General features: G+C 35.5%; 1 protein-coding gene across 4 annotated transcripts in view; it reads left to right on the forward strand.

Moving 5' to 3' along the window:
* Nucleotides 1-13844, forward strand: part of KIF27 (kinesin family member 27) — an 84596-nt gene that overhangs the window by 858 nt on the left and 69894 nt on the right. For all 4 annotated transcript variants that reach the window (XM_057722349.1, XM_057722351.1, XM_057722352.1 and 1 more), the window contains exons 2-3: nt 4355-4739; nt 12363-12563. In XM_057722349.1, the coding sequence (XP_057578332.1) occupies nt 4442-4739; nt 12363-12563 (499 nt within the window). In that variant the 5' untranslated portion in view covers nt 4355-4441. The remainder of the gene's footprint in view (nt 1-4354; nt 4740-12362; nt 12564-13844) is intronic.

Below are 13844 nucleotides of genomic sequence, written 5' to 3' on the forward strand. Positions count from 1 at the left end.
TGAAAAGCCAAGGGCACGGGATGGCAACGGTATCTGAAGACACTTTTCTGATCAGTGACGTGGCATCAGTGATCAAATATTTCTCCTTCCTTTGCTCAGATATCAAAACTCCATTGAGTATACCTAAATATTATCAACCAATCAGATTTCACCATTCTTTACATTAACTGGTGAGATTTATACATATGCTTCTGAGGGCTGTAATTGATCAGAATCTGAAGAAGTGTAAGTGCTATGGATTTTAAAAGAAACGTAAATTCTTTAAAAAAATTTTTTAAATTCATTAAAAATTTTTTTTTGGCCGCGCAGCAGGTCTTGTGGGATCTTAGTTCTCCGACCAGGGGTTGAATCCAGACCCACCAGTAGTGAAAGCCCCGAGTCCTAACCGCTGGACCACCAGGGAACTCCCTAAACCTAAATTCTTGTATATTAATTTTTTGCAAGCTTTGTGTTTATGGGCCCTTATCGGTTTTTACTGATTAGAGTAGGTAAATTTCTACTGCTTTTGTAGCCAGGTTGTTTATAGATATTCCTATTAAAAAAACCAAGAATGTGAAAACATCTCAATTACACTTGGCACTTTTTATTAGCAATTTTATTGGAAGTAGTTAGGTTTAGTTTAACATAGACCATGACTTTTGTTTTAATGTGATGGTATAAAAAAGTAATCTATATGATAAAAACTCCTAATATAGGTGTTCAGAGACATTTGGAAGAACCAAGTCATACTACATCCCTGTAGTTTCTTTGGAAAAGTTTCCAGCACCAAATGATTGTGGAGTCCTTTATTATCCAGGAAAAGATTTACCATATTTATGAGTATTTTTTTTTTTTCAGTGTAGAATTTCACTGGAATGATTAAAACTGTCAAAATTAGGTGCATCTCTTCGTTTGGCCATTAAAGATAGTTTGTTGACTCTGTTTTGGGATTTTACAACCCAGGGGAGCTGATATTTTTTTACTCTCATTGGATTCAGTAGAGTGATGTAACTGTTTCTTTGTTATTGTGGTCTTTTTCAGACTGTCCACTCACAAAATTATAAATGCACGGTATTGCTATGGAGTTTTTTTTAAAGACTAGTGAATATTAAATGTTTTAACATTTCCCTTGCATGTAGTGCTGAAAATGTTATTTTAGTCTATTAGTCTCCTACGTTACTTAATGATAGTGTTCAAGACTCTTCTCCAAAGAGCCCAGCCCCACTCCACACTGATTATTTTTCATCTGCTTTTAAACATAGATCACTTGTTTGTTACTTTTTTTTTTTAAACTTTTATATGGTGTAAGTGTTATCCTACCAAGACTGAGCATTCATGTACAAGTTTTTATGTGAGTGTGTGTTTTCATTTCTTTTGGGTATATACCTAAGAGTGGAGTTGCTGGATCAAATGATAACTCTGTGTTTAACTTTTTTTTTTCTTTTCTTTTTTTTTTCTTTTTCTCTGTGTTTAACTTTTTGAGGAACTGCCAGACTCTTCCACAGCGCCTGCGTCATTTTACATTCCCATCAGGGTTACATATTCTCTACCTTCTTGCCAGTACTTATTATGATTTGTCTTTTTTACTATAGTTGTGTTAGTGGGAGTGAAGTAGTATCTCATTGTGGGTTTTTTTTGTAATAAATTTATTTATTGGCTGTGTTGGGTCTTCGTTGCTGCACATGGGCTTTCTCCAGTTGCGGAGAGCTGTGGCTTCTCTTCTTTGCAGTGCGAGGGCTCCTCATTGCCGTGGCTTCTCTTGTTGTGGAGCGTGGGCTTTAGGCCCATGGGCTTCAGTAGTTGCAGCATGTGGGCTCTAAAGCACAGGCTCAATAGTTGCTCCCAGGCATGTGGGATCTTCCTGGAACAGGGACCGAACCGTGGCCCCTGCATTGGCAGGTGGATTCTTAACCACTGTGCCACCAGGGAAGCCCTCATTGTGGTTTTCATTGCATTTCCTGCATTGCTAATGATGTTGAGCATCTTTGTATTTGCTTATTGGTCATTTTTATATCATCTTTGAAGAACTGTCTTTTCAGAACCTTTGCCCACTTTTAAATTTGGTTGTCTTTTTACTGTTGAGTTGTAATAATTCTTTATATATTCTGGATAAAAATACTTATTAAATATATAACTTGCAAATATCTTGTCCTATTCAGTGAATTGTCTTTTCACTTTCTTTTTTTTTTCTTTTTTTTGTTACAATATTGTATTTCTTTAAAAAAAATTTTCATTGGAGTATAGTTCATTTACAGTTTGTGTTAAATTTTGCTGTACAACAAAGTGATTTAGTTATACATATAAATAAATAAATAAATAAATAAATAAATAAATATATATATATTTACATTCTTTTTTATGTCCTTTTCCATTATGGTTTATCACTGGATATTGAATATAGTTCCCTGTGCTAAACAGTTGTTTATCTATTCTATATATAATAGTTTGCGTTTACTAATCCCAAACTCCCACTCTGTCCCTCCCCCACCCTCCTTCCACCTTGGCAACCACAGGTCTGTTCTCCATGTCTCTGAGTCCGTTTCTGTTTCATGGATACGTTCACTTGTGTCATATTTTAGATTCCACATATAAGCGATATCATATGGTATTTGTCTTTCTCTGACTTACTTCACTTAGTATGATAATCTCTAGGTCCATCCATGTTGCTGCAAATGGCCTTATTTCATTATTTTTTATGGCTGAGTAGTATTCCATTGTGTATGTGTCCACATCCTTGTTATCCATTCATCTGTCAATGGACATTTAGGATGTTTCCATGTCTTGGCTATTGTGAATAGTGCAGCTGTTTTTTCACTTTCTTGATGGTATCCTTTGATACAAAACTTTTAAATTTAAGTCCATTTTATTTACTTTTTCTTTTACTGCTTATTGCTGTTGCTTTTGGTGACATAAATAAGAAACTATTGCCAAATTTAGGATTACAAAGAGTGACCCTTGTGCTTTCTTTTAAGATTTTTATAGTTTCAACTCTTACATTTAGGTCTTTGAACCATTTTGAATTAGCTTTTGTATATGATGTGAGGTAGGAGTCCAACTTCATTCTTATGCATGTGTGTATCCAGTTGTCCCATGACCAGTTGTTGAAAAGACTGTCTTTCTCCCGTTGAATTACCTTGGCACTCTTGTTGAAAATCAGTTGCCCATAAATGTGAGGGTTTATTTCTGTATTCTCAATTCTTTTCCATTAAGCTTAAAGTCTGTCCTATGCCGGTACCACACTGTCTTGATTACTGTTGGCCTGATTTTAAAATTGGGGAAGTATGTCCTCCAACTTTGTTCGTTTTCAATATTGTATTGGCTATCCTGTGTCCCTTGAATTTCCACATGAATTTTAGGATCAGCGTGTCAGTTTCTACAAAGAAGTCAGCTGGGATTGATAGACATTCTGTTGAATCTTTAGATCACTTTGGGGAATTTTGTCATTTTAATATGTTAAGTCTTCCAGTCTATCAACATGGGATGTTTTTCTGTTTATTTACATCTTCTTTACTTTCAACAATATTTTGTAGTTTTCAGAGTGTAAGTTTTAGACATCTTTTGTTAAATTTATTCCTGAGCATTTGATTCTTTGTAATGCTATTGTAAATGGAATTGTTTTCTTAATTTATTTTTCAGGTTGTTCATTGTAAGTATAGCTACCAATTTAATTTTTAAAAACAGATGATTGAACTTGGTGTACCCCCCCAAAATAATAAATAAATAAATAAAATTTAAAAAAAATAAAATAATTTTTAATGTATCGATTCCATCAGAGATATTCAGAAATAAGTACCACATAATTTAAGAGTGGACAGCAGTTTTTCTGTTAGTTTTGGTTATTTTTTAATAGAAAATTTAGTTTTAAGTTTACATTGACTTATAGAAATCCTTAAAACCATTTTTATGGATTGATTTCTAACTTTTTTGACAAAGAGGAGATGTTATTTTATAGTACATAGCTATAAAATCTAACACGAGGGTTTGCTTTGCACTACTTGTGTACATCTGTACAATTACCCAATTATTTCCTTATGTTATGTTTCTAACTCCCCAGCTATTCAATATTTAGATTAATGAGCCGGGGAAGATATTACCACTATGGAAAGAACAGCATAACGGAATCCAATTTACTTATCACTTTGCTTCATCATTTTCTAACCCATGGCTCCCACCCCCTAGATTATTTTGCAACAAATCCAGATATCGTATCATTTGATCTGTAAATTATAGGTATACTTTTTCAAGATAGATTTACTCTTTGTAGCTATCTTATATTAGAACAATACCTGCTTTAATTGACTTTGCTTTAGAAGACGGTTAATTTATTAGGATGGAGGAATCAATAACTAAATTTTGTTTTTATTTTGATACACAGGGGTCCAGATCTTACGTAAGATGGATGTTTCTCACACTAGATACTGAATGTTAAGTAGAAAATCTATTTAGTAAAATCTGAGCTGCCATGGAAGAAATACCAGTAAAAGTTGCTGTAAGAATTAGACCTCTGCTGTGCAAAGAAATTCTTCATAATCATCAAGCTTGTGTGAGAGTTATTCCAAATACCCAACAAATTATCATTGGGAGAGATAGAGTCTTCACTTTTGATTTTGTTTTTGGCAAAAATTCCACTCAAGATGAAGTTTATAATACCTGTATAAAGCCACTAGTGTTGTCACTTATTGAGGGCTATAATGCAACTGTTTTTGCCTATGGACAAACTGGATCTGGGAAGACATACACCATTGGAGGAGGCCATGTTGGTAAGATTCTCATACTCTTTGAATTTTATTTGAGACAGTAGAAAGAAATACCACAGTGCCTACACATAGTAGGTGCTCAGCATATTGATTGAATGAAATAATGAATAGGATAACAGATGTGTTCATAAGATCATCATCTTTGAAAGATTTGTTTTTAAGTATTGAAATTTCATTAAATAATTTAATTTATGATTATATTTGCTTGAGGAAAAACGTTTAAGACAGTGTTCAGTGTTCAGCCCTTTGCTGTTTTTCCCCACTTTTGAGATATAATTGACTTGTAATGTTGTATTAGTCCAAAGTATACAGCATAATAGTTTGATATATCTATATATTGCAAAATGATTACCACAGTAAGTTTAGCTAGCATTAATCACCTCAGATAGTTACATTTTTTATTCTTGTGATGCGAACTTTTAAGTTGTACTCCCTTAACAATTTTCAAAAACACAATACATATTTTTTTGTTTTTTTAAATAAATTTATTTATTTATAAAATATTTATTTATTTGGCTGTGCCTGGTCTTAGTTGCCGCACTTGGGATCTTTGTCGCCACATGCAGGATCTTTAAGTTGTGGCATGTGAACTCTTAGTTGCGGCATGCAAACTCTAAGCTGTGGCATACAAACTCTTAGTTACACCATGTGGGATCTAGTTCCCTGACCAGAAATCGAACCTGGGCCCCCTACATTGGAAGTGCTGAGTCTTAGCCACTGGACCACCAGGGAAGTCACCATTTTGTTAAGTATAGTCACCATGCTGTACATTACATCCCCAGAACTTAATTATCTCATAGCTGGAAGTTTTTACCTTTTGACCACCTTCATCCATTTCCCCATCTCCCAAACCTGGCCTCTGGCAACCCTTTGTCATTTGGAACAGAATTTAAAATAGAAATGAATTAACATGATCAGATTTTGCATCTTTTAATATTGTAAATGTTATGAATCCTGCAACCAAGACTTAGAGGCAGTAGGAGAAATGGGTTATGCAAAGTGTTTTTTGAACATTTTCTAGCCACATTTCTGTTTTAATTTTTTAGCCTTATTGAGGTATAATTGACAAATAAAATTGTAAAATATTTAAAGTGTACAGCATAATTTGATAAATGTATACATTGTGAAAAGATTCCTCCCATCTAGTTAACATATCCATCACCTCATGTATATATATATCTATTTTTATTTTAAAAACTGAATATTTTAGGATATCATTTCTCTTACTTGTAATTCTAATTGGGAAAGGTGGGATCACAAGATTTTCTTTAGAGCTGGAAGGTACCTTGAAAATAATTTCTTTTTGTTTATAATTGAGGAGCTCCAGCCACAGAGCAATGAAAGGCTTGTTCAGTTAGGTAGCTAGTGACAGCTGGGATTGAAAGCCAAGTCCTCTGTTGAAATCATTTACTATATTGGTATTTTTTTTACTAAAAGCAAACTTTGCTGTGCATATTTATCATTTTCTAAAATTATTGTTAGTATTCTCTAAATGTGTAGTGACTCTCAATGTGTTTTCTGCTTTCATACTTCTGAAACATAGAATATGTGACTTTATCAGAAACATCTCTCATTATAAGCAGGGATTGATGGAGCTGGTTAGAGGGTAGCTATGTGGTCTGAGGAAGCCCTCATTCCAAAAACTAAATGGAGGGGTTGTAGTGCCCAATATCCTCTACCCCTTCCCACTTTTTAGAATCACTGTTATACAGGATTAAGAGATTAAAGATAGCTAGATTATTTTAGGGCCTCACAATTAAAATTTTTAATTTTTCTACTACAAGTTGTGGGTTTTCTTGAGGATTTCAGCTTTTTTTTTGATTGCCAAATGTTTTATGATTTTTAAGACTCAGTATATGCCTTATACTAATAGGAGTCATACAGTTTTCACAGCTTGGTGACATACAGCTATATTTTTTTCTTTGTATGAATTTATTTATTTATTTATTGGCTGCATTGGTCTTCATTGCTGACGCAGGCTTTCTCTAGTTGCAGCGAGTGGGGGCTACTCTTTGTTGTGGTGCTTGGGCTTCTTATTGTGGTGGCTTCTCTTGTTGTGGAGCATGGGCTTCTAGGCACGTGGGCTTCAGAAGTTGTGATACGTGGGCTCAGTAGTTGTGGTGCACGGGCTTAGTTGCTCTGCGGCATGTGGGATCCTCCTGGATCAGGGCTCAAACCTGTGTCCCCTGTATTGGCAGGCGGATTCTTAACCTCTGCACAACGAGGGAAGTCCCTATATTGTTTTTTAAGAGGCCATGAATACAATTTTAATTCCTTAAGGGAAAAGGCTATTAAAGTTATCTATTGTCCTAAAATATTTTAGCTGCTCTAAAATACTTCATACCAAAAGAAATAGATCACCATTAGGAAACAGTTTTTGATGTTGTTTCTGCTAGTTTTTAGAAAAGTTAATGTTCATTGTAAAAAGAATTGCAAGTGATGCTTAAGAAATCAAATGAAACAAATGAAAGCTCCCTCCTCTTATTCCTGGGAAATAACAGTATGATGTATACATTCAAGAGTCCTCTAAATATTTTTCTAGGCATATTATAAGTACTCACACATGTAGTTTTTTGTGTTGTTGTTGTTTGTTTATTTGTTTAATGAGGTATTTCATATCTGTGATTCTGTAACTTTCTTTTTGCATTTAACAATATAAAATATCATTTCATTTCTTTCCATTTGGATCATAGAATTTCACCTCTTTTTTTTGGCTCTACATATAATGTTCCGTGTGAATGGATCGTAGTTCACCCATTCTGGTAGTAATGGATAGTATTAATGGTTGGTTTTGATTTTTATTATTATAAAAAGTTGTGGTGGATATATCTTTATACATTTAACTTTGCATCCATGTGTTAGCATTTCTGTAGAATAGGTTCCTGGAAGTAGATTTGTTGAGTTGTGGATATGCACATTTAAAATGTGGATAGATACTGACAAATTATCCTCCAAAAGGGTGTACCAGTTTATATTCCCACCACCCATATATGCAAGCCATTTATTTGCTCATCTCCTTGCCAGTTATTGGAAATTATAAATCCAAAATATTTTTTTTCACCACCTGATAGTTGAAAAATTGCACTTTGTTGTTTGAAGTTAGATTTCTTGATGTATTTGTGAAAATAGCATTTCTGATTTCCCAGGCTGTCTGTAAGACCCCATTTCTGGGTCAGTCATCTGCTGTTTGACTATTAACCAAATAATGTAGTTTTTTCTCCAATAAATAATTTATTGAACCTTTGCAGTGGCTAGAATACCATTCCAGGCACTGTGGCAGAATGAAAATCTTTTATTTTTCAATATGATGCTATTTAAACTAATATTCATTTCCCTGCTTTTGAGAACCTTGGGTTTACCGGCTTTTACCAGGGCTAATCTTCTCTAAAACCTTTCATTTTCATACTCTTTAAATAGTGTGTAAGAGCTAAATGAGGGCTATTGAAGTATGAAACTTTACAGTTTCTCTCTCTGAAATAGTCTGATTCAGGAATATAAGCGTGACAGTGAAAATGTGATCTTTAGGTTACCAGAATACATTCTGAAGCTTTATTTATAAATATTATTTGTAATTCAGCTTTTTGATAAGTCTTGAATTATGGTGCTTTGTTATCTGTTGAAGTGGGAAATGAATGAGCTATTTCTGATCAGCCTCATATTCTGGCTAATTTAGAATGCACATATTCAATATATGCCGGTGTTATAGATAGTACTATTGGCTAGTTCCTGGAAGGCTCTCCTAAAGGAATTTTCACTTTCTCTCTTGTACTGGAAAAACCTGTAGCTTCCCTTATTTGCCACATGATGGCAATCAAAGGCGGTCTAAGTTAGTCATGTTCAGCTTTTCAGGATGTTTGTTGCCAAAAATCTGAACATTGGTAGTTAATCTTCAACTTGGAAGCAAGTTGTTTTTAAGTTTCATTAGTAAGCCACCTTTTTGTAGCTTGGAATATATTTTCCATGTAACAATGCTAAAAATGGTTGGCAGTTTTCTAAATTGGTCTACAGAAACTTATTTAACTTTGTCTCAGTTTATTCTCTTATTCTAAATTTTTTTGTACTTTTTTTTTTTTTACTATTTTAGAAATTGTGGTTAAATAAATAAATGTAAAGCAAAATTTACCATTTTAAGGAGTACAGTTCTGTGACATTAAGTATATTCACAGTGTTTTGTGGCCATCACCGTTCTTCCCAAAATTCTTCATTTCCCCAAATAGAAGCTTTGCACCCATTAAGCAGTAACTCTTCTCCCCCCACCGTCCCCCGGTAACTTCTTATTTACTTTCTTTGACTGTGAATTTGCCTCTTCTAGATACTTTATAGAAGTGGAATCATACAGTATTTGTCCTCCTATATCTGGCTTCTGTACTTAGCATAATGTATCTAAGGGTATCCTCCATGTTGTAGCATGCATTGAAACTTCATTCCTTTTTATGACTGAATAATTTTCCGTTGTAGGTATAAATCATCTTTTGTTTATTCATTCATCTGTTGATAGACACTTGAGTTGTATCCCGTTTTTGGCTACTGTGACTAATGCTGCTATGAACATTGGTATACAAGTATCTGAGTCTCTTGTATACAGTTCTGTTAATCTTTTCCACGTTATGGAAGTGATGGAGGAGACGAGCCAGTGATAGAGGAGAAGAGGTGTAGAGATGTTCCCTTCCTCATTCCTGGACTGCCTCATTGGCCTGGAAGGAACTGGTCTTTCTGAACCTCTCTTTTGCACATGTGCTTTGTTGCCATTGGTCTCTGGTCTTCTCCCCTGTCCCTTTCTTCTGCCTGTCTACTCTCAAACTACCTGCACCTTTCCATCCCAGAAATTTCAAAACATGCTTTTTGGCTAAATGTGAAGAAATAGAACACAAGTATTTTTTTTAAAAGGGTTCTTGCTAACATAAATCAGTTGCATTCCAATGACTGGGACTCTATCCAGACCATAATAAATGATCTAAAGAGAGATATTTTAGTGCATAGGACTGTAAAATAAGTTGATCTAACCTGGGCTCAGTTTCTACTACCACTGCCTATTTTGAACTTCACTGGTGCCAGTTATGCCTGTTGCATTCCTGGGGTTTTCAATAAATATTTTCTTAGTAAGTCTTTTATTTTTGCCTTAAACTATTATATAAATATCATTTTGTTTTTTTTGTTGGTTTGTCATTTGATTGTCAGCTTCTTTTTTTGTGCTTCTTCCAATTCTATACAGTATATTTAGTTTATTTTTGTTATCTGTATTTAAAATTTTTGTTTTTAGACTAGATATATTTATTTCTAAAGGTAAAAATTCAGATATTACCACTATAAGATAAAAATAAAAGTTTTCCTTTCTTTTCTCTCTCCGTTCTAACTCCCCAGAGGTAGCCATCATTTTTTTGTGAATTTTTTCAAAAGTATTCTTCCCACAGATATGTATGTTTTCTTTCACCCAAATGAGATTTGCTTTGCAGTTGCTTTTTTTTAACTTCATGGATCTTAGACGTCTGTTTAACAGGTGCGTGGTATACCATTGTTAACCATGCTCTTACTAATGGATTTATTAGTATTTGGAATTTTCTTTATCAGTTACAAGAAATTTTTACAGATCCTTGTACAAAATCTTTGGGTATGTGCATATGTATTTCTTTAGGACTATATCTGAGTCAAAGGGTGATCATGTTTCAGCTTTTGGTACTGTTGATACTAATGGTTCTCCAAAAAAGCTGTGCTGGTTAACATTCTCATAGTATTTTAGAGGACCAGTTTGCTCATTTTGAGGAAATGGGGCATTATCAAATTTAAAAATCTTTGCTCATGTGGTATTTTAAACAGTAAATAATCATAAATATTGATTACAGTTTTTCATCAGTTACATTGATACTCACAATTACATTTTGAATGCAGTTTTTCATCAATTACAATGATGTGATTTTTTTAATAGTATTTTAGTGTTAATAATTGAGAGAATGGTAGGTAAATCAGTCTTTACTATATCTTAAAATAATCAGTAACATTTCCCACTTCCCCTCTGTTTTACACACACCCACTGCCATCTACCACCTTACTTCTCTCTGCTCCTCTTTGCAGCAGAACCTTGAAGGTATCATCTGTGACTTGTGGTGTCACTTCTTCTCCTCTCGGTCTTTCTTACACTCACTCTGTTCAGACTTTCACCTCCACTACCACTGACACTGCAATTGTCAGAATATCACAAATGACCTTCACTTTACTAAATTTAGTGGTCAATTCTCTTCAAACCGGCCTTTCAGCAAATTTGATACACACTCTCCACTTGGTTTCCAGGCCACCAGATTCTTGGTTTTCCTCCTGCTTAACTGGTCGCTCGTCATGTTCTCTTGCTGGTTCCTTATAAGTGACCAGCAGATGATGAAGTGCCCAGGACTCAATATTTGGTACTCTTCTCTTCTGACTCTTAACTTTTCCCCTTGGTCTCATCCAGCCCCATGACATTAAATATCATTTATATGTAACTAGGTGACTTCCAATTTTTTATCTCCAGTTTAGACTATTGTCTTGAACTCTAGTTTCGTATCCAGCTGCCTATTCAACCTTCCCAATTGCATCCTTAATAGATATCTCAAACTTAATAGGTCAAAAAATGAACTTCTGCCATTTTCTCCTTAAACCAGCTCAACACACACTCTTCTCTGTGTCAGTTGATGGCAGCTCCACTGGCTCAGGATAAAACCCTGGAGTCGTCCTTGACTCGTCCCTTGCTCTCACATTCCACATCCAGTCTGTCAGGGAATCTTAATGGCTCTCCCTTCTACATAAATCTGGCTTCTGGTCACTTCTCACCTTTCTCTGCTGCCAACCTTATGTCACCATCTCGTCTGCCTCTCCCCCGAACCCTCTAGACTCCTGGATTAGTTGCACTGGTCTCGTAAGTGGTCTCCCCACTTCTGCCCCTGCCCTTCTATGATTGATGTAAAACCCAGCAGACGGAGTGGTCTTTTAAATCCCAAGTTACTGCTCTGCTCCAGTGGCTCTCATCTCACTTGGAATGAGACTTAAAGTCTATCGTGGTCTGCAAGGACCTACATGGTCTGATTTCTGTCACCTTGCTGACCTCATGCCCTGCCACTCTCCCCTTGCTCCCTCTGCTCCAGCTACGCTGGCCTCCTTGTTTATGGGTCACACCATTTTAGCACCTTCACACTTGCTATTTATTCTCTCTGGGATACTCAGATACCTACATGGATCCTCTACCACCTCTTTCAAGTTTCTGCTCAAATGTCAGTTTCTCTGTGATGCCCACCCATCATTACTTTCCTATTTGAAGTTACAAGTACCCTCCACCTAAATACACTAACACTTCCAGTCCCCCTTATCTTGCCCTATTTTTTTTTCCAGGCATACTTAACACCTTTTAATATACTATATAATTCACTTATTCTTTTTTGCTGTTTTCTGTCTTTCCTCCTACAGTTCCATAAGGGCAGGGATATTTTCCTTGTTTTGTTCACTGATGGTTCCCAGGGTCCTAGAATAGTGCCTGGCACATAGTAGGTACTATATAAATATTTAATGAATGCATCAATGAAGTTTGAGTAAGCACACATGTGAAAAATTTTACTTTATAATATCAAGTTTCAGATGTGCTTTCTTTTTCTAAATTTTCAGCTTCAGTTGCGGAGGGTCAAAAAGGTATCATTCCTCGTGCTATCCAAGAAATATTTCAAAACATCTCTGAAAAACCTAGCATTGACTTTAAGATAAAAGTGTCTTATATAGAAGTATACAAGGAAGACCTAAGAGATCTTCTAGAATTGGAGACATCTATGAAGGATCTTCACATCCGAGAAGATGAAAAGGGAAACACAGGTAAAGTAGCCTACTTAATTGATAGCCTTCATTAGCAAATGAATATGATTTAATTCAGTTTCTGGATACTTCCAAGGATTCTTCAAAAACAGACACAGAAACAAAATGAATTTGTTTTTACTTTTAAATTGAATAGCGTATTGATTACCAGTAGCAGTTCACTTACCCAGGTGAAAAGTAGAAGTTCAGACTGGTAAGGTGACGTTATTAAGGTGTAATTCAAAGTACAGCTGATCCTTGAACAGTGTGTGGGGGGATGATGGTTAGGGGTGCTAACCCTCTGCATAGTCAAAAACCCAAGCATAACTTACAGGCGCCCGTCTGTATCCACGGTGCTGCATCAGTGGCTTCAGCCAACCTCGGATCGTGTAGTACTGTAGTTATTACTATTGAAAAAAATCCACATGTAAGTGGACCTACACAGTTCAAACTCATGTTGTTCAAGAATCAACTGTATTTATGTCCTGTAATTGCCACCACCCCCTAGGCTGACCTTAAGAAAGACTGTGACATAGCCTAAATTAATTTTTGTACTTTTCTTCCTCCCAGAGTTACCCTGAGATTGGGGATGGCTTCTCCCTTTGGTGTTCATCCAAGTTGATGGAGAACTCTCCTTTCTTCCTTTTTTTTTTTTTTTTTTTTTTTTGAAAGTAACTATTTATTTATTTACTGGCTGCAGTGGGTCTTTGTTGCTGTGCGTGGGCTTTCTCTAGTTGTGGCGAGTGGGGGCTACTGTTTGTTTTGGTGCACAGGTTTCTCATTGTGGTGGCTTCTCTTGTTGTGGAGCACAGGCTCTAGGCGTGTGGGCTTCAGTAGTTGTGGTGCACGTGCTTATTTGCTGTGCAGCATGTGGGATCTTCCGGGACCAGGGATTGAACCTGTGTCCCCTGCATTGGCAGGCGTATTCTTAACCACTGTGCCACCAGGGAAATCCCATCCTTTCTTCCTTTCTGATTTTTGTCCCAGCACACCTGTTACTTCCTCTTTTTTTTTTTTTTAATTTAGAGTTGATGTGTTTCCTTCTTCATATTGACATTTACTTGTCCTTTGTTGTGCTTCTCAAGGTCTGACTTTCTGTGCTGTCAACCTGTTAATCTCATTAAATATCTATTTGTTTGGAGATGGGAGAAGATTGGAATGGGAAGGTCAAAATACAAGTATTTTAAAGAATAAAACTTTCTGCTTTTCTGATTTAAGGTAATATGTTCAACATAGAACATTTTGAAAACATAGTAAAGTAGAAGGAAGAAAGTTAAATATCAACTTTAATCTCCGAACTTA

The sequence above is a fragment of the Hippopotamus amphibius genome, chromosome 2 (assembly GCF_030028045.1).
Source record: "Hippopotamus amphibius kiboko isolate mHipAmp2 chromosome 2, mHipAmp2.hap2, whole genome shotgun sequence".
In the NCBI taxonomy this organism is placed as follows: Eukaryota; Metazoa; Chordata; class Mammalia; order Artiodactyla; family Hippopotamidae; genus Hippopotamus; species Hippopotamus amphibius.